This window comes from Phoxinus phoxinus, assembly GCF_949152265.1.
Source record: "Phoxinus phoxinus genome assembly, chromosome: 9".
Taxonomy (NCBI): Eukaryota; Metazoa; Chordata; class Actinopteri; order Cypriniformes; family Leuciscidae; genus Phoxinus; species Phoxinus phoxinus.
This window is the reverse complement of record NC_136884.1, coordinates 2,469,398-2,491,862: the sequence shown is the minus strand read 5'-3', so window position 1 is coordinate 2,491,862 and position 22,465 is coordinate 2,469,398. Positions and strand designations below refer to the sequence as shown.

The following is a 22,465-nucleotide window of genomic DNA, read 5'->3' as shown; positions in this document are numbered from 1 at the left end:
GAGTAGACCAATCACAACAGACTGGACCATCTGACCAATCAGAGCAGAGTATACCAATCACAACAGACTGGACCATCTGACCAATCAGAGCAGAGTAGACCAATCACAACAGACTGGACCATCTGACCAATCAGAGCAGAGTAGACCAATCACAACAGACTGGACCATTTGACCAACAGACTGGACCATCTGACCAATCAGAGCAGAGTAGACCAATCACAACAGACTGGACCATTTGACCAATCAGAGCAGAGTAGACCAATCACAACAGACTGGACCATCTGACCAATCAGAGCAGAGTAGACCAATCACAACAGACTGGACCATTTGACCAATCAGAGTAGAGTAGACCAATCACAATAGACTGAGCGATCTGACCAATCAGAGCAGAGTAGACCAATCACAACAGACTGGACCATTTGACCAATCAGAGCAGAGTAGACCAATCACAACAGACTGGACCATCTGACCAATCAGAGCAGAGTATACCAATCACAACAGACTGGACCATCTGACCAATCAGAGCAGAGTAGACCAATCACAACAGACTGGACCATTTGACCAATCAGAGTAGAGTAGACCAATCACAACAGACTGAGCGATCTGACCAATCAGAGCAGAGTAGACCAATCACAACAGACTGGACCATTTGACCAATCAGAGTAGAGTAGACCAATCACAACAGACTGGACCATTTGACCAATCAGAGTAGAGTAGACCAATCACAACAGACTGAGCCATCTGACCAATCAGAGCAGAGTAGACCAATCACAACAGACTGGACCATTTGACCAATCAGAGTAGAGTAGACCAATCACAACAGACTGAGCCATCTGACCAATCAGAGCAGAGTAGACCAATCATAACATACTGGGCCATCTGACCAATCAGAGCAAAGTAGACCAATCACAACAGACTGGACCATTTGACCAATCAGAGCAGAGTATACCAATCACAACAGACTGGACCATCTGACCAATCAGAGCAGAGTAGACCAATCACAACAGACTGAGACATCTGACCAATCAGAGCAGAGTAGACCAATCACAACAGACTGGACCATCTGACCAATCAGAGCAGAGTAGACCAATCACAACAGACTGAGCCATCTGACCAATCAGAGCAGAGAAGGCTCTCAGAAAGGCGGGGTTTAGAGAAAATAAAAAAACTTGCCTTGCCTAGAGAGACCGAATCCTTTATCAAGCCGTTTCAGACGCTGTGAGAGAAGAGGTGATGCTGCAACATATATTATGAGATAATGTGATTTTTATTTTATTTTTTTTACCTTAGATGCGTGTAAACCATTGTTGGAGACTCCCAAACAAAATAATAGGGGCACTTAACTTTAGCATGTCTCTCTCTCGTCCCCAGGCCTTCAGCCAGGCGTACACCACTCAAAGGAAGGTGGCTGAAGATGGGGAGACCAACGAGGAGACGTTGCTGCAGGAGTCGGCCACTAAGGAGGCGTATTACATGGGCCGCCTGCTGGAGCAGCAAGCCGAGCTGAAGAGCAGCAGATCACATGCGTCCTGCACACAGGCCGAGAACGAGAGACTCGGCTCCATCCTACAGGAACTGAGAGAGGTCAGAAACTGGCTCAGACTTGAGGAGTGTGAAGGGGTTTAATCAATCATGGGTTTGACATTGCAGACGTTTCCCTGTGAATGTGTGCTCACGGTTTTGGCAGATGTGCCTTTTTTAAAAGGGATAGTTTATGGAGACAGAATAGAATCATTAATAATTCACGCAGAAAACCTGATTTACACATGCGTAGACAATTTCACATGCATGAAACCTAATTCACGTACACACAAAAAAAATTCACGTGCGTGGAAAAAATGTTTCCCCACAAAAAACAATTCACATGCGCAAAATAAATGTATATATTCATAAAATACATTTCACAAATGCAAAACACAAATCGTAGATATACAACTGTGTGCAAAAACCTTTGAGTGTTTAAAATGTACGAGTGTATCCCTGAATGTGGACGTGCAATCGTCAATCACGTGTGAATCGCCTCGGATGTGTGTGTGTGTGTTTTTGAGACTTTCCTGGCAGAGCTCTTGACCCACGCGGGTCAGTCGTACTCTTGAGCCAATCAGATGCGAGCTTACCATTCAACCAATCATATATGGAATCCCCTGAGAGTGCATTCGAGGAGCACGGTTCTGCGCACCATTTGCGCAATACGGATTAATTAGAACGGAAATGAAGCTTTCAAACCAGCGAAGAACGGGTACGAGTTTAGTTTATTTAATAAAAGTCTGAGTATACACGGTTTATCGTTTACAGTTTGATTTTGAGATAGCGGATTTTTTGGTGATATAGTGACATAGTGCGATTTGATTAGTTAGCTATAGGCTAGGCTTACATTTAAATTTACACAACACATTGACTGATAGGCTAGAGACAGACAGAGTATAGCCTACATAGTGACACATCAATAGATAGATATAAATATAGATAGCTAGATTAATAGATAGATACATATAGGCTATAGATAGTTTATAGATAGCCTACATATATAAATACATAGATATTATAGATGCATATCTAGGTACATAGATAGATTATAGATACATATCTAGATACATAGATAGATTCATATAGATAGATACAAAGATAGATAGATTTGGATAGATAGATGCCCAGAACTCATGATCCACTAACTTACTGGAAAGAGAGAGCAGTAATCTTTCCTCATTTGTATGTCCTTGCTAAAAATGTCTTTGCATGCCAGCAACAAGTGTCCCTTGTCAGAGGATTTTTTATAGGTTACAAGTCACATATTAGAAAAATACAATAATAAAAATAAAATTTTAATGGCTCGTCAAGGTTGTTTCAGGATCAACACCTGCAAGTGACCACTAGGTGTCACCGTGGAGACAGGTGTCGGATTGATTCGAAGCCTCGACACAATATGGACCATTTGGTTCAACTGTTTCATTGCTTCACGGAGCCTCGATCTGCCCATCACTACTGTCCTGCACAGTTCATCTCCAACCCTAATCAAACACACCTGCCTTTAATTTTCAAGTGATCCTGACGTGCTCTGAAGACCTTAATTGGTTGCTTCAGGTGTGTTTGGTTAGGGTTGCAGATGAACTGTGCAGGACAGTCGATCGCCAGGAGCAGGATTGGGCACCCCTGGAGTAAACGATAAACCGTGTATACTCAGACTTTTATTAAATAAACTAAACTCGTACCCGTTCTTCGCTGGATTGAAAGCTTCATTTCCGTTCTAATTAATCCGTATTGCGCAAATGGTGCGCAGAACCGTGCTCCTCGAATGCACTCTCAGGGGATTCCATATATGATTGGTTGAATGGTAAGCTCGCATCTGATTGGCTAAAGAGTACGACTGACCCGCGTGGGTCAAGAGCTCTGCCAGGAAAGTCTCAAAAACACACACACACACATCCGAGGCGATTCACACGTGATTGACGATTGCACGTCCACATTCAGGGATAAACTCGTACATTTTAAACACTCAAAGGTTTTTGCACACAGTTGTATATCTACGAATTGTGTTTTGCATTTGTGAAATGTATTTTATGAATATATACATTTATTTTGCGCATGTGAATTGTTTTTTGTGGGGAAACATTTTTTCCACGCACGTGAATTTTTTTTGTGTGTACGTGAATTAGGTTTCATGCATGTGAAATTGTCTACGCATGTGTAAATCAGGTTTTCTGCGTGAATTATTAATGATTCTATTCTGTCTCCATAATAGTTCACCTAAACATGATAATTACCCCATGATTTACTCACCCTCAAGCCATCCCTGGTGTATATGACATTGTTCTTTCAGACGAATACAACCTGAGTTATATTAAAAAATGTCCTGGCTCTTCCAAGCTTTTATAATGGGAGTGATCAGGAGTGAAGTCCATAAAAGTGCGTCTATCCATGATAAAAGTGCTCCACACTGCTCTGGCGGGTTAATGAAGTCCTTCTGAAGCGAAGCGATGCGTTCGTGTGAGAAAAATATCCTTATTTAAAACTTTATCGACTAAAATAACTAGCTTCCGGCCGTTCGCATCAATTGACCCTTCGCAGGGAGCTTGATTGACAGGTGATCTGACCAATCATACTTCGCCATCCGCCATTTTGTCGGACAAAGCGGTCAGGAGAGTTAGTAGATTAACATGGGAGGATTTGAGCTTGAAAAGCGGAGTGTACTGACGCCTTCCCGCGGTTAAAACAACATTCCTTCTGATGTTCATTCAAGTTTATTTGATGCTATAAATGAACTAGAAGGAAGAGATGATCGGTTCACGAACGGCTTTAACTGAGGCGACACAGCGATCTGTCAGACACATTAAAGAGCCACAAAACGCTATTTATTGTTTAAATTTCTTTAAAAAAATTACCAAATTTAAAAGGTGAGACTGTTTAATATCAAAAGTAAGCTGGTCTGTCCTGTCTGTCAGTGTGTTGTCAGTCTCTTCTCTGCTCCACAATGTATTTTTCACTGTGAGAACATGGTGTGGCGTAAGAGAGGCGTGGCTTGTCGGGCATAGCGACAGTAACTAAGGGGGCGGGTCTTTGCGAACGGTCAATTAACATTTACATTTATGCATTTGGCAGACGCTTTTATCCAAAGCGACTTACATTGCATTCAAGGTACACATTTTTTAAAAACATTTTGTCAGTTCTTGCTTTCCCTGGGAATCGAACCCATGACCTTGGCGTTGCTAGCGCCAACGCTCTACTGTCTGAGCTACAGTAAAGCCATTAATGGCAATTATGTGCTTTTTAACGGCAAAAGAGTAACACTTCACCTGACGCACAACATAATGACGTACCCTGTTAGTCTGAGGCGTCAAAGCTTACGCTACTCTTACGTCATACATCGTCAAGTGTTACTCTTTTGGCGTAAGTCGACTTGCCATCTACCGGAAGCTAGTTATTTTAGTCAATGATGTTTTAAATATGGATATTTTTCTCACACAAACGCATCGCTTCACTTCAGAAGGACTTTATTAACCCGCCAGAGCAGTGTGGAGCACTTTTATCATGGATAGATGCACTTTTATGGACTTCAAAACATATACAGCCGATCACTGCCATTATAAAGCTTGGAAGAGCCAGGACATTTTTTATATAACTCTGATTGTATTCGTCTGAAAGAAGAAAGTCATATACACCTAGAATGACTTGAGGGTGAGTAAATCATGGGGTAATTTTCATTTTTGGGTGAACTATCCCTTTAAATGGTCTTTCTCTGTTTCCGTCTCTTTGTCGCTCAGAGTTATGAGATGTTAGATCTGCAGAGAAGCCGGATGAGAGAGGAGATCAGAGAGTATAAATTCAGAGAGGCCAGATTACTGCAAGACTACACCGAACTGGAGGAAGAGAACATCTCGCTGCAGAAACTGGTATCCACGCTTAAGCAGAACCAGGTAAACACACACACACAATTACTCCCTTCACACTGACACGGTTCTGGTTCCCAATCTAGAACCATTGCACGCATTTCTACTGATGAACGGTGGGTTCAGGGGCAGAAAAAAATTCACTGGCTCTTATGTTCTCAAAATGAAAACGCAATAATGTAAGACGATAATGTCGTCACCAAACACAACAATACAAAACGAATTGATACAAAAACTAGATGCTTTCGTTATATGCAACGATACCCAGCAAGCAATTTTACGTCCAAAAGACATCTAATAGCCTAGCCTAGTCTAGGCTAAAACAAGGGAAAATTCTGGCTTTCAGTGAAAATTTAATAGACGTCTAATAGCCCAAGAATAGAATAGTCATCAAATAGATTACAAATATTTTATTTATTTATTTTTATTCACACAATCCAAGACCAAGAACAGACATTTAATCTGGAAAGGCAAGTTATTCAGCTCACAACAGCACACAGAACAACAGGCTGAATGTGTGCGGTGTGTTAACGTCACACATTAACAGTTATTCAGCGACACAATAGAATAAAGAACATATACCTGGGAGGCTGAATAGTCTAAATTAACATAAGCCAGCGAGTCCAACAAGTTACCGGTAAGCAAGTTCACCAAGCTCCCGATCTCACTCCACACTGAATCCATCGAGTTCTTCCTCGGTGTCGCTTCTGAACAACTCCGCTAACTAGAGCGCCCTCTCGCGGCTGTAGACGGGAATGTTTTCTTTTGGTTCATCTCCGTCAGTATGAATTAGTTTTGATATATAAGTCGCGCCTGACTATAAGTCACAGGACCAGCCAAACTATGAAAAAAGTGCGACTTATAGTCCGGAAAATACGGTACATAAACTAATTTCCGGACGCAGGAAGACGGATGTTATATTTTAAATGTATTTTAAATCACAAAAACGGACCTTTGCATCAAGTGAAATTGCCACCTACATAATAAGCGGTTTTAAATTAAAAATATTCAATGCCTGATCACGCTGATGTGACCGAGCCCGACCCAAACCCGAACATCATTTCTAAATATCTGTCCAAACCGGTCTGACCCATCGGGTACCGTCGGGCTCGGGTCGGGTATCCATCCTCTAGTCTAATCCACTAGAAAAATATATATTTTTAAATGGTATATGATGTCTGCATAATTTTTGGTTTGACTATATTAATATAATAAAACCAAAATCGTCATGCATCATGATTGTTTGTGGCAGATTATGTAGGAACAGTCTCAGATATTACAACGCAAATGGTTATTCTTCATTCTTTCAGGTCGAGTATGAAGGCCTGAAGCATGAAATCAAAGTTCTGGAGGAGGAGACAGCCCTGCTTAACAGCCAATTAGAAGATGCCCTGCGCCTGAAGGACATCTCTGACAGCCAATTGGAGGAGGCTTTGGATGCTCTGAAAAGTGAGCGAGAGCAGAAAAACATTTTGCGTAAGGAATTAGCACAACATCTAACCGTGTGCGACGGGGCCTTTAGCTCAGGCTGCGCTCATCTGATCGCCTTCAGCTCGGCGCCACCTAGTGGCAGTGCAACCCCGACGGCCGCCACATCGCCCAGCAGTGAAGACGGTGGAAAGTGCAACGGGCTTCTGCTCCAGGGCGCTGCGGGTTCGGTGCTGAACCGACTGAACGGAGATTTCAGGCCTTCGGGTTTGAGGAAGAGTGAAGTTTTGACCCCTGACCTCTTCAGTGAGCTCAATGGCCCTGAGATCCTGAAACTCAGACAGCAAGTTCAGCAGGTCAGTGTGAGGGGCGGGGCATAACAGTGTAAACATTTATATTAGCATACATTTATTTTTATATATATAGCAAAGCTTTATGTTGCCAATTTACCTCTTTAATATTTATTTTATATACACTACCTGACAAAATTTTGGATCGGTGAGATTTTTAAATAAGTCTCTTATATGTTAACCAAGTCTGCATTTTATTTGATCAAAAATACAGTAAAAACTGTGAAATATTATAACAATTTAAAGAAACTGTTTTCTATTGTAATATATTTTCAACTGTGATCAAAGCTGAATTTTAAGCATCATTACTCCAGTCTTCAGTGTCACATGATCCTCCAGAAATCACTCTAATATGATGATTTGATGCTCAAAAAACATTAATTATTATTATCAATGTTTAAAAGAGTCGTGCATATATTGTTTTCAGGATTCTTTAATGAATAGAAAGTTCAAAAGAACAGCATTAATTTGAAATATAATATTATGTAACATTATAAATGTCTTTACTGTAACTTATGATCAATTTAATACATCCTTGATGAATAAAAGTATTTATTTATTTTATTTATTTCCCCCAAAAAATACAAATAAAAATTCTTACTGACCCCAAACTTTTGAACAGTAGCGTTTAATGTTACAAAGCTTTCTATTTCAGATAAATGCTGTTCTTTTGAACTTCATTAAAGTAATCCTGAAATAAAAATGTAAATAACTGTTTTCAACATTGATAATAATGAGAAATGTTTCTTGAGCATCAAATCTGCATATTAAAATTATTTCTGAAGGATCATGTGACACTGAAGACTGGAGTAATGATGCTGAAAATTCAACTTTGATCGCAGGAATAAATTAGACTTTACTATATATTCACATAGAAAAAAGCCGTTTTAAATTGTAATATTTCACAATATTACAGTTTTTTTGTATTTTTAATCAAACAAATGCAGCTTTGGTGAGCAGAAGAGACTTCTTTTAAAAACATTAAAAATCTTGCCAATGCAAAACTTTTGACTGGTAGTTTATGTATGATTAGGTGTTTCTGAATATTTTAAAATCATGTTCCTAAATAGTGGGAAACGAATGCTGCATTGGTTTTAGGCGTTGTTCTGTTTACAAAGGGATGCTGCAGTGTCGTGGGATGAAATATGAGACCACCATATGCACTAATGGGCCATGCCACTGGCTTATTTATATCCTTCCCATCACAAGAGTCACTGTTCTTATAGTGCAAGTTCATTTGAGTCATATACATATGAACTACTTTGCATCCATGTTAAACATTGACTATGTATATATGCACGTGGACTTAAATTCAATGTCCACTAGTGTCATTTCTAGTGTAAATATCATTATTCCAGTAGATAATAGCAAATAAAAGTCAAAAAGGAAATCACTTTATTATCCCCATTGTTTCTTCTAGATTGCAGTGAGATTAAACGGAAAGGCTTTGCTGCTTTTCAAAAAAAATAAAAATCCTGAGACAAAGATAATTGTCTAATTATCTTTCTCATACAAACGCATTTTTTTCCAAGATCAAACTATTCAAGTCCTGCTGGGAAGTTTGTATTTAAGTCAGAGCAAGATGCCGACGCAACCTTTCTACAAAAAATACAGTTTTTTTTTACTCTAATTCTAAAAAATGATGAATAAATAATGTGCATCAGGTCTGGTTTTATGCTTTTATTCAAATTTATGAAGGTGCTGCCAACTGAATTGTTATATATTCTATGGTAATTGTACGATCATATTTTATACATGCAACTTGGCTAGTTTTACATTTCAACAAATTAACCATTAACTACCGAAGCTGCAACTCTGAAAAAACGAGTCTCAAAGAAAAACCCAAGTGATATTTACGACATTGTGGCGCTGTTTAACTCGTAAATACGATCTTTCTATCATGACTTCAATGTAGGGCTGTTAAACGATTAATCGCATCCAAAATTAACGTTTGTGTTTACATAATAAATGTGTGTGTACTGTGTATAATTATTTTGTATATATAAATACACACACGTTCATGTATATTTAAGAAAAATATGTTATTTATATATATAACATTTATAATTTATATATAAATTATATGTAAATCTATATACAGTATATACATGCAAATATTTCTTAAATATATACAAGCATGTGTGTGTATTTAAATATATAAAATAATTATACACAGTTCACACACATTTATTATGTAAACACAAACTTATATTTTGGATGCGATTAATCACGATTAATCGTTTAACAGCCCTACATCAATGCACCATATAATTGAATGCACGAGACAAAGATTAAGAAAAATCAGTCTCGGAGCAATAAAAGGTTAACTTAAAATGAAACAAAAATGTATCCAATGTTCAGATTTCTGTTCTGGAAATGCATGCAATTAAGTGCATATTTAAAAAGCTGAATGCCTAATTTCCATATTTAACCATAACATTTCAGAAAACTTGTAATTAGGGCTGTAAACGATTAATTGTGATTAATCGAATCCAAAATAAAAGTTTGTGTTTACATATTATATGTGTGTGTATTGTGTATAATTATTTTGTATATATAAATACACACACATGCATGTATATATTTGAGAAATATTTGCATTTATATACTGCATATATATTTTTATATGATTTATATTATATATAAATATAACTGTTTTATATATAAATACAAAAAAATTCTTAAATATATACATGCATGTGTGTGTATTTATATATACAAAATAATAATGCACAACGCACACACATATAATATGTAAACACAAACTTTTATTTTGGATTCGATTAATCGCGATTAATCGTTTACAGCTTGTACTTGTAATACAAAACCATTGTCTTAATGTACTTTGATTAATCAGCTGTGGAAAGCATGGTGATAATCAGGTGTGTTGGATAAGAGAGACATCCAAAATGTACAGTGGTCCCCAGGACAAGTTTGAGAAGCACTGATTTAGACCAGGACTAACCAGTGTAAACCAGTCTGACCAGTAGGTAAATTCAATAGTTGGCTTGTTTATGTGCCGCAGGTGGAACGGGAAAAAGCATCTTTGCTTATCAGCTTGCAAGAATCACAGGCTTTGCTCCGCCACACGCAGGGGGCGCTAACAGAGCAGCACGAGAGGGCCAGTCGCTTGGGCGAGCGCTTTCGAAAACTTCGCCGCCGCAAGGAAAACAAGGAGGAAAAGGAGGACGAAGAAGAAGAGACGACGTGCGTCTCTGGTGGCCAGGAGGGGCCGAGTCTCGAGTTGCTGCAGTGTAAGTACAGGGTGGCCGTGACGGAGGTGGTCGGACTGAAGGCGGAGCTTAAAGAGGTGAAGGATAGATATAATGAGTGCGTGGAGGCGGGAGCGCGGGCCGAGGAACAGGGGAAGGCGCAGCTTCAGGCGCTCGAGATGCAAGTGGTGAAGCTTGAGCGCAGTTGCAGGGAAGGCCGGGAGAAGTCGGTGAATCTTGAACGCGAGCTGCAGGCAGCGAGTAACACGGCGTTAGAAACGCATGGGATTCTGGGAACCGCCCAAGATGAGCTGGCGACATTCAGCGAGGAGTTAGCGCAACTTTACCACCACGTCTGCCTGTGCAACAACGAGACACCCAACCGCGTTACGCTGGACTACTACCGGCAGGGCAGGACCCTGACGCGCATTTCCACCGCTGGCCTCAAGGGGCAGGACGACCACCGGGTGCTTTTGACCCCGCGACTCGCACGCCGCTTAGCGGCGATTAATGCTGCAACATCCGCAGAGTCGCGTAGCCCGTCTGACTCGCCATCCAAAGAACCTCTCACTGCTGAGCAGAGCCCGGTCCGCACGCCATTGGGTTCGCCCGTCGTTAGTGCCTCTTCCTCGTCATCATCGTCCTCCCCGGCGCCCGAGTCGTCCACGGGATCCGATCTCCGCCGCGAACCCACTAACATCCACCATCTTAACGCTATCATCCGCGATCAGATCAAGCACTTGCAGAAGGCGGTGGATCGCTCGCTCATGCTGTCCCGCCAGAGAGCGGCCGCTAGTGAACTCGCCCCGCTAATGGACAAGGACAAAGAGGCTTGCATGGAGGAGATCCTCAAACTCAAGTCCCTCCTGAGCACAAAGAGGGAGCAGATCGCAACGTTACGTCTTGTGCTGAAAGCCAACAAACAGGTAGGCTAATGAGCTCTATTTATTACCCTGCATCCTATTGATTGCCATGAGGCCTGAGAGTATTGAACCATGGGAGTCCTTACACTGACTGAGATTTTCAGAGTTGCTTTGTAGCTTCCATGTTTCTTATTAAAACTGCTACATTTCTGCATGGGTCTCGGTCTTTCGGCTGCAGTGGTCTTGCTTATCAAGATTTGTAACTATTGGCATAAAATCTGATCCACTTTTGCAGCTTATTCTCGCCAACTTATTCTGACTTCTCAGTAATGTTGCTGTGTAGCTTCTACACTTCTTTTTAAGGCCCCGTTTACACGATGGGAAAACGCAGATATTTCTCTGTGTTTTGGCCTGTCATTTACACGAAAACGCCGTTTTTATCCCAGAAAACGATTATTTCTAAAAACTCCGGCCAAAGTGGAGATTTCTGAAAACGCCGGTTATATGTTGTCGTGTCAACTGGGAGAAACGGGGTTTTAGGTTCTCTCTTGTTGATTCTGAGGATTCTGATTGGCTTGCATGGCGTTATCCTTCTCCCTACACTGCCGCCCATAGGTTTGGCATAGTTATGATGGCGCTCGACGGCGTATTTATGCGGGTTGTGTGCACGATGTTATTATTGAAAATGGAGGGGGGGGAAATATTAGTTTCTCTAAATACCCGGCTATGTGTAAATGTGGCCTAAAACTGTTGGGTCACTCACTACTCACTTTGCAACTTACTCCAGCCAAGAAATGTTCACTTAGGCCCTATTCGGACTGGATTAGTTTAACATGTAGAGGTGGGGTTAAGTAATAATTACCAGAGCTTCTCAGTGTTTTTAGTCCCGTCCGAATGTGCCATCTCAGTAATCACAGATAATGTCAGAAAAGATTACGGTGACTTTTACCTTCTGTAAAAAGCTGTTTAAAACTCCACGTTTTTTTCAAGTATGGAGGCGCTTGAAAAAGCATTTGAAAAAGACGCTGGGATAAGTCTATGGCAAAGTTCAAGTGTTTTCCTCAACCCATTTAGAGCAAAAAGAAGGTCGAAAGCACTTGTTAGAGGCACAAATCTTATTTTAGCGTTAGGTAAGTGCCTATTACCAACATAATTCAATTCGAATCTACAGTAATTAATACATTGTTCGACTGGACATAACTGTTTTAAATATATATATATATATAGGTTATATGTGTTTGTGCACATGATATCAAGAAGCAATGTAATACACACATGACGATGGTGTGTAAATCGAGTTTCCCCTCCTGCTAGTTTTACTGAGATTTCTTATCCCGTGCGAATTGGCCATTATTATTACAGACGTCCTGTGGTAAAAATCTACCCTTGTAAAACTAATCCTGTCCGAAAAGTGCTTTAGACAGGAATAGACCATCTGACTCGATTGTTAAATGATTTAACAAGTCAACGTTTCTCCTCTTCCATAGGCTTCCATTGTAATTGAAACTTGCCGGCCCAGAAAGTTATTAAAGACAATGTTTAAAATAGTCCAAGTGACTACAGCGGCTCAACCTTAAGTTTATCAAGCGACGAGAATACTTTTTGTGCGCGAAAACAAACAAAAATAACGACTTTATTCAACTATTAATTTTCTTCTGTGTTCTCTGGCAATTTCGCGGCAATTTCCCGGGATCAATACGCTGTGTGAAAGGGGCTTGAGTGAGTTCACGTAGTGTAACAGCGCAGCGCTCCGTCAGAACGCAGGCTCACTATTGGCCAGCATTACACACATGACCAGCGTCGGCCAATAGTGAGCCTACGTTCTGACGCACAACCTAGAAGCGCTGCGCTGTTACACTACGTGAACTCACTCAAGCCCCTTTCACACAGCGCGTTGCCAGAGTGTCTTCTGTGTGAACGCAAACACGTCCCAGGATTGATGTCGGCATCGATCCCGGGTTGGGGATCTAGTAACATTGCCGGGATCAGTCCCGGAAGAGTGCGTTTAAGTGGTCTTGACACCCCAAAAAGGACCCACAAACGAACTGAACTCAACCACCTCACCTTTTGTGGTATGATTCATTCCCACTTACACAAGTGCCTCAAACAAAACTGAATACCTTTCAAAAATTGTATGGCGCTAATCTGGCAAACGTTGGCAAATATAGTTAATATATAGTATAAACATGACGTTTTTGGCGGACCGACTGAGCCGTTTGATTAATAGCTAGTAAAATGAAATGTTGATGAAAAGGCCTATCCGACACATCATTTCTTTCTCCTTGTTGGCCACTGTGTGATATAAAGCATGTTGCATGACCCTTCCAGGCCAGAGATGATTAATGGACATTACGATTTATAGATCCCACACCAGAGAGAAAGTGCTGTGCTATATGGGCTGCAAAGTAATTACTACATCCATTATTATGTGCAAAACAGGAGTTCTTAGTTACTCAGATGACAAGCGTTCGCTTGAATGAACAGTTCATGTTAAATGAAGTTCAGTAGTGTAAGATTATGAATTCAAGAAAATATTTACCCATTATTCTTAAAGTGGGCTTTCTAAATCAAAGCAATTACTTGGTAAATGTATCCCATAAATCACAATGAACATGACTTTATATCTGGGATTAAAATTATACACAGTACACACACATTTAATATTAATCGTGATTAATCGCATCCAAAATAAAAGTTTGTGTTTACATAATAAATGTGTGTGTACTGTGTATAATTATTTTATATATTTAAATACACACACATGCTTATATAAAAAAAACGAAATGCATCCTTGGTATTGGTCGTAATGAATCAGTGCTTTCCTATGTGGTCTATATTATATCAGTAGACAAGTGGTTTATTCACTTATTGTTGGCCGTGCTACGGTGTACATTTTAGGACATCCTCAGACCTCAGCCATATGAAGACAAGGCATCATGCCTCAGACTAAACGGCTTCAGGTCTCAGGAAAAACAATATCAAGTGTCAGGTCTCGTACAATTAGGGATCAGACGAAACAGCCTCAGACTAAAAGGCATCGGACGAAACGGACTCGGACTAAAAGGCATCGGATGAAGCGGTGGAGTTTGGAGGTTCGCATTGCCCCGCCCCGTGTGACGTCACATGTACACGGTTCATAGCTCGAAATAATGCTTTTATTTCACAATAGTTAGCCAACATACAAGCTAGCTAGTTGAAATATGTTCATATCTTTTTGTCTGAGGCTGTTTCGTCTGATCCCTAAGTGTACGAGACCTGACACTCGACATTGTTTTTCCTGAGACCTGAAGCCTTTTAGTCTGAGGCATGATGCCTTGTCTTTATATGGCTGAGGTCTGAGGATGCATAGATATACATAATAAAGGCTAGATGTCTTACAGCGGAGTCTCTAACGGCATCACCGGCGGCCATCTTGTCACATTCTGTGGTTCCTGATGTAAGGCGAGTGATCGGCACGAACACAAATATTCTTATCTCGCTGAAATCTTGGCGGAATTACAAACGGTTTGGTTTCTTACAAACGTTATTAACGTGGCTATAATTCTGGATGCTTGAACATGTTGAAATATATAATATTAAAATTATTCATAAGTATGCAGTGTCATAACTACATCTCTGATGTTTATAACAAACCAACACGTTTGGAAATCGGTAGAAAATTGAGCAAGTTATGGTTATTTAAAAAGTACATGCACCATTAAAACAATGTTACGAGTGAGCGAGCTGATTGTGACAAGATGGCCGCCAGGTGCGGACGTCGGCCTCCATTGGCCAGCAGCGCGGATGAGACATCTAGCCTTTATTATGTATATCTATGTGAGAATGTCCTAAAATGTACACCGTGCTAAACCCGTTTTTCAGACTCAACATTGGTTGTAATGTTCTCGTGTGTTTCACAGACGGCTGAAGGGGCCCTGGCCAACCTGAAGAGTAAATACGAGAACGAGAAGACCATGGTGACGGAGACCATGATGAAGCTGAGGAACGAGCTGAAGGCGCTGAAAGAAGATGCCGCCACCTTCTCTTCCCTCAGAGCCATGTTCGCCACACGGTGAGAAAACACACCATAACACTATAACCAAACTGACAATAATGAAGCGGTTTAACGGTGAGCGGAAATATCCTTTTTAAAGCGGACCTATTCACTTTTATATAGAGGGTATGCGTGTGACGTCACCGTCGGCCGGAGTGACGCGGTTACACACACTGAGTGGCAAAAAGACAGCGAAAAACACACAAAACACATCTACAACAGGAAAGAGCTTTTGAGATTGACTGTACAACGAGATTTTACAAGAAATCTGAGGTATATTTTTACAGACTGCCGAAAGCTACAGAACTGGGAAGCAAATGGATCGCTGCAATTCATAGAAACAACTGGACTCCAAGCAGCAAAAGGTGGATTTGCAGTTATCATTTTGTGTTAATATGCTGAATTTCGGGGTAAAAATCATACCCTATATATTAGGGCTGTAAACGATTAATCACGATTAATCGAATCCAAAATAAAAGTTTGTGTTTACATAATAAATGTGTGTATTGTGTATAATTATTTTGAATATATAAATACACACACATGCATGTATATATTTAAGAAATATTTGCATTATATACTGCATATATATTTGTATATGATTTATATTATATATAAATAAATAAAAATCTTAAATATATACATGCATCTGTGTGTGTATTTATATATACAAAATAATTATACACAATACACACACATATATTATGTAAACACAAACTTTTATTTTGGATTCGATTAATCGTGATTAATCGTTTACAGCCCTAATATATATTGTATTGTTATATATTGTATTGACAACTCATCAAATTAAATATTTACCATGGTATATTCTGCATTATTGGATGTTTTTTAAATAAACACTGACAAAAAACTATACAAGTTTAAGGGCTAGACGATATGATGATATAACATTGATATAACACAAGTGATCACATGGATTTAGACCTAACGTTACCTATATTGTATTTATATAAAGCGCTCACAGGTAAATTTGCTTTATGTATTTCCCCGTCGTCGAATTCAGGCTCATATTAATGTCAGGGAACACGATATATCACAATGTCAATATCCATGGGTCACTAAATCTTTGGTAAGTTGTAATGAACACAATATCGAGTGAGTCCAAGCTTTAGTTTAAACTGATAATCGTTTGTTTAACTCGTGTTTTCCTCTATTAAATCCAGTCACACCGCAGCTCTTCTGCCACTCAGTCCGGCTGAGGGAGTGTGTTCCCGCGGGACAGTGACGTCAATGCATTCCCTCTATTGTTTTTGAACATATTTATGTGTCCGCAGTGTGTGTACACCTTATTGTGGTAAAAATCTGTACACAGTCTGTCAAGTTTATCTCCTCGCCAGAGCATTTAACAGCAGCATTCAAGTAAGAAATGTATTCTTATTAAAGCCACTAAAGTTTTTCAGTCAAGAGCAGCGCGTGATTTTCTGTTTTTCTGTTGTTGTTTTGTTTATATTGACAGCAGTAGGTACTGTATATTACACTGCTTACACTTTAATACACAGATCTAATATACACATGCGCTTTCTTTCCCTGCTGTTCACGTTCACAGACATTAATGGCAGATATAACCTTGACCTTGATTACGTTTTGACATAATCTTGAGTGTATTTTACAGTCTAAGGAGACTTTTGACAGTTTAAGCGCAAGACATGAAAGAGTGCTTACTAGTTTGGCATAAGCTGTACAGGCTCCGCCCTATTCTGGAAAAGGGGGCGGGGAGCAGCTGCTCATTTGCATTTAAAGATACATGCATGAAAACTGCATGTTTTTGCTTCAAATCAAAAATGGGTATTTACAACATGGTATAATAAATTATGGGGGGGGGGGGGGGGGGGGTATTTTGAGCTGAAACTTCACAGACACATTCTGGGGACACCTGAGACTTATATTATATGTTGTAAAAAAAAAAAAAAAAAATTAAAAAAGGGTATAAAACATAATAGGTCCCCTTTAGGTTTAACATATTACTATTAAATAATAATTTGCAGAGCATTTCCGTTAGGATGAAAACAAGAACCGACATTTGAACAGTAAGATTTGCAATAAATACAGCCTATAAAGATAGACAACGCAGTGATAAACAGCAGAAGCTAAATATTTCACTACCAAAAGGACATAGTATGTGACCCTGGACCACAAAACCAGTCACATGGAGCAATTTTATGCAATTGAGATTTATACTTCATATGAAACCTGAATAAATAAGCTTTCCATTGATGTGTGGTTTGGACAATATTTGGTCGAGATACAACTATTAAAAATCTGGAATCTGAGGGTGCAAAAAAATCTAAACATTGAGAAAATCTCCTTTAAAGTTGTGCATTTATGTTCACGATTGTGCTGCATTCACTCACAAAAACACATGTTTTATATATTTACGGTAGGAAATTTACTAAATATCTTCATGGATCATGATCTTTACTTAATATCCTCATGATTTTTGGCATAAAAGAAAAATGTATAATTTTGACCCGTACAATGTATAGTTGGCTATTGCCACAGATATACCCGTGCGGCTCCAGACTTGTTTTGTGATCCAGGGTCACATATGACTAAATCAGGAACTCAACTGAATCATTTGTTCACAACCAGTTCATTTAAATGAACCATCCGAACAAACCGGATTCATTCACCGAAACACTTTTACAATACTAATATTTAGCATGCAGCCCAATTACGAATGTCTCCTTTCTCTCTGACCAGGTGCGATGAGTATGTGTCTCAGCTGGACGAGATGCAGAGACAACTCGCGGCGGCGGAGGACGAGAAGAAGACGTTGAACTCTCTCCTCCGCATGGCCATCCAGCAAAAACTGGCCCTCACGCAGAAGCTGGAAGACCTGGAGTTCGACCAAGAGCAGACGCACCGGCCCCGCATGGGAAAAACAACCCGGCTGAGGACCGGCACGCCTAAAGTAAGTGGAACGCCAGTCCCGCCCCTTCCCGACACCCCTTTGACACTTACCGAAGTCCTTACGGCAGCAGCCGCCATCACGTCGCCCACAACACCCAACTTTACACCCGCCCCAAACAGCCCGCCCTCGCTGGAGGCCCCGTCCTCTCCCGCATCGTCCTCGTCCTCCTGGACACCGACGACCGCGCCGTATCGCCACTGGACCACGGGCGTCCGGGCGTATGTTGTCGACCCGCACTCTTACACACAACTCCCAACTCACAGCTCAATCCTGGCCCGCCGATATGCAAGCGAATCGCACTATTCCCCAGGCTCCGCCCCTTCCTCGCCCTACCGATCCCCCCTTTTGGCAAGTCGTCGCTCAATGTGGAGCTCGTCCCAATCTCGCCCCCTTCCCAGCCACTTCCAGCGCTCCACGTCGCGCTACACGCCCCCCTCGTCCACCTACACGCCTTTGTATCCCAGAAACTACGGTTCCCAGCATCCCCGCTACTGACGAGTGCCGCAGAGAGGAGGACACACTGGTTTCTGTTTTGAATGTTTGGCTTTTTTTACTCAGGGATTTAAATGGAGCACAAGTGGCCCGGCCTTCTTCAAAAGAGACTGTTGATCAGTTCTCAGGACGCTGTGTTCTGTCCCGATCTGATGCACGTGGACTGTTCGCGCACACGTCCGAGAGACAGATTCAACAGGACATTGCATTGACAGAATCGGCCTTTTGTTCGGGGGTTGTTGGCGTGTATCAGGGTGAATGTGTGTAATTGTCACGGGTTTTGAACACTGAAACCTTCGCCGCGTGTGTGTCATTATTTGTTCGTACAGAGAGTCCACTAAGCAACAAGATTTTATATGAAATGCCATTTTCAGTATCATTTGAGTTTAGGTTGTGTATAATCTGAGAAAGCTGGCTATGTTCGGAATGGATCACTAGTGAACTGCATTCTGCATCTAGTGTGCAGTTTATAATGTGCAATGCCTACTGTTTTTAAAAAATAGTATGCATGTGCATTTCAGTAAACCTGCTACTACATTGTCAAGTTGATTTTATTTCAGCATATGTCATTTAGTTATTATCTTTCAATTATCAAATTAAAATGATCAAAGCTTAGTTTGCATTTTTTATCTTATTTTACGTCAACGTCCACTCTAAAAAATGCTGGGTTGTTTTTAACCCAATTTTGGGTCAAATATGGACAAACCCAATTTTGGGTCAAATATGGACGAACCCAATTTTGGGTCAAATATGGACAAACCCAATTTTGGGTCAAATATGGATAAACCCAGCCGTTGGGTTACATTTTTAAGTTACATTTTTAACCCAACGTTTGGGTTTGTCCATATATGACCCAAAATTGGGTTGAAACAATGCCTACTGTTAAAAAAATAGTATGCATGTGCATTTCAGTAAACCTGCTACTACATTGTCAAGTTGATTTTATTTCAGCATATGTCATTTAGTTATTATCTTTCAATTATCAAATTAAAATGATCAAAGCTTAGTTTGCATTTTTTATCTTATTTTACGTCAACGTCCACTCTAAAAAATGCTGGGTTGTTTTTAACCCAATTTTGGGTCAAATATGGACAAACCCAATTTTGGGTCAAATATGGACAAACCCAATTTTGGGTCAAATATGGACAAACCCAATTTTGGGTCAAATATGGACGAACCCAATTTTGGGTCAAATATGGACAAACCCAATTTTGGGTCAAATATGGATAAACCCAGCCGTTGGGTTACATTTTTAAGTTACATTTTTAAGTTACATTTTTAACCCAACGTTTGGGTTTGTCCATATATGACCCAAAATTGGGTTGAAACAATGCCTACTGTTAAAAAAATAGTATGCATGTGCATTTCAGTAAACCTGCTACTACATTGTCAAGTTGATTTTATTTCAGCATATGTCATTTAGTTATTATCTTTCAATTATCAAATTAAAATGATCAAAGCTTAGTTTGCATTTTTTATCTTATTTTACGTCAACGTCCACTCTAAAAAATGCTGGGTTGTTTTTAACCCAATTTTGGGTCAAATATGGACAAACCCAATTTTGGGTCAAATATGGACAAACCCAATTTTGGGTCAAATATGGACAAACCCAATTTTGGGTCAAATATGGATAAACCCAGCCGTTGGGTTACATTTTTAAGTTACATTTTTAAGTTACATTTTTAACCCAACTTTGGGTTTGTCCATATATGACCCAAAATTGGGTTGAAACAATGCCTACTGTTAAAAAAATAGTATGCATGTGCATTTCAGTAAACCTGCTACTACATTGTCAAGTTGATTTTATTTCAGCATATGTCATTTAGTTATTATCTTTCAATTATCAAATTAAAATGATCAAAGCTTAGTTTGCATTTTTTATCTTATTTTACGTCAACGTCCACTCTAAAAAATGCTGGGTTGTTTTTAACCCAATTTTGGGTCAAATATGGACAAACCCAATTTTGGGTCAAATATGGACAAACCCAATTTTGGGTCAAATATGGACAAACCCAATTTTGGGTCAAATATGGACAAACCCAATTTTGGGTCAAATATGGACAAACCCAATTTTGGGTCAAATATGGACAAACCCAGTTGTTGGGTTCAATTTTTAAATTACATTTTTAACCCAACGTTTGGGTTTGTCCATATATGACCCAAAATTGGGTTGAAACAACCTAGCATTTTTTAGAGTGTAACGTTTAAATTCTGGCTATGTTCTAAGTGGAATACTAGCACACTACTGTACTCACTGCATACTGTGCAGTATTCACTCTATACTACATACAACCATTTGAATTATTGGTAACACTTTATTTTACAGTGTCCTTGTTACATGTGTTACATGTACTTACCATAGTAATTATAATAAATTATGCATAATTACATGCAATTGACCCTCAACCAAATTCTAATCCCTGTAGTAAGTACATGTAGTTAATTAATATTACTCAGTACTTAAATATATACACTCTAAAAAATGCTGGGTTGTTTCAACACAATTTTGGGTAAAATATGGACAAACCCAGCCGTTGGGTTAAATTTTTACATTACATTTTTAACCCAACGTTTGGGTTTGTCTATATTTTACCCAAAACTGGGTTAAAACAACCCAGCATTTTTTAGAGTGTACTTAAATATATAATTACACTGTAACAATGACACCTTAAAATAAAGTGTTACCGAATTATTTCCTGTTGCAATATTTAAAATGGTGGTATGTTACATTGATTTATTATAATTTTTTTATATTGCAGTGTTGTCACATGATCTCAGTAGGTTGCATTCAATTTAGTTATGTCAAAACTAAATCTGCATTTTTAATTCAGGTTTGTGTAGTAGCTCATCTGGGTTTTCTCAGTTACTGTAGTTACAAAATCATATCAGACATTGGAAGGTCAAGTCGGGTGCAGTGCATTGTGGGACGCAGTGTTTCCCTCACTGTGCGCTGGTTGTAGTAGCTTTTTTTATGTTAGTTATATACTGTGCACAGTATGCATACTGCAGCATGCTATTCCAAACATAGCCATAGTTTGTGTGGTCACAGTGCCACCCAGTGGATAAACAGTATAAAATTGGCCCATCCCATGTAATGGTGAATGTGCAAAATTTGTTGAGTCACATTTATAAAAAAAAATAAAAAGACACCATTTTAATTTACAGTAAGCCTGGGTCAGATGCTTCAGATACTGTGCTTACAGAAATGCGATAGTGACACTGCATTGAATGTATGTTAATGTTGAAGTGATGCAAATGACTAAATTCTCAGGGAATATCATTCATTGTCAGCCGTGTAAAGGCGGCATTAACATCGTACCGTTTATTTACAACACATCTACAGCAGAATAGATGCAGTGCTCATGTCCTGTCAGTGTTCTTCCGTCTGCTGTCATTTTATTCGTTTTAAACACTCTCCCTGTTGTTTTTCCCCTTGCACATTTACATTTTGGCCGAACACCATTCTCCAGAACTCAGAGCCAAATAACACGCTGCCAAATAGCGTGTCAAAAAGCACTTAGAGAGGGACATGCATGGGCCCAAACATCTGTTAAACGTCTTTTCTGTACAAATATTGCTGTATTTAATGAGAGGTGCCCGTGTCCCTCCATTACACATCTTACGAGCTCATCGTAGGCACTTGACGGGCCGCGCACTGGCTTTCTAGAGCCGAACACACCTACCAAACATCACACAGCGCTCAAAGCATTTGACAGGTATCAATCCCTCAACTCGACCCTGCCACGACTTCCCTGCATGCCATGTTAACTG

General features: G+C 39.8%; 1 protein-coding gene across 9 annotated transcripts in view; it reads left to right on the top strand.

Moving 5' to 3' along the window:
• Positions 1–22,465, top strand: part of LOC307004444 (protein bicaudal D homolog 1) — a 43,756-nt gene that overhangs the window by 13,292 nt on the left and 7,999 nt on the right. For 8 of the 9 annotated variants that reach the window (XM_079623691.1, XM_079623696.1, XM_079623693.1 and 5 more), the window contains exons 2-7: positions 1,372–1,584; positions 5,259–5,411; positions 6,695–7,168; positions 10,188–11,300; positions 15,137–15,288; positions 17,992–18,202. In XM_079623691.1, the coding sequence (XP_079479817.1) occupies positions 1,372–1,584; positions 5,259–5,411; positions 6,695–7,168; positions 10,188–11,300; positions 15,137–15,288; positions 17,992–18,202 (2,316 nt within the window). Of the gene's footprint in view, positions 1–1,371; positions 1,585–5,258; positions 5,412–6,694; positions 7,169–10,187; positions 11,301–15,136; positions 15,289–17,991; positions 19,947–22,465 lie in introns of those variants that run through there. The other variant, XM_079623689.1, reaches the window with a different exon arrangement.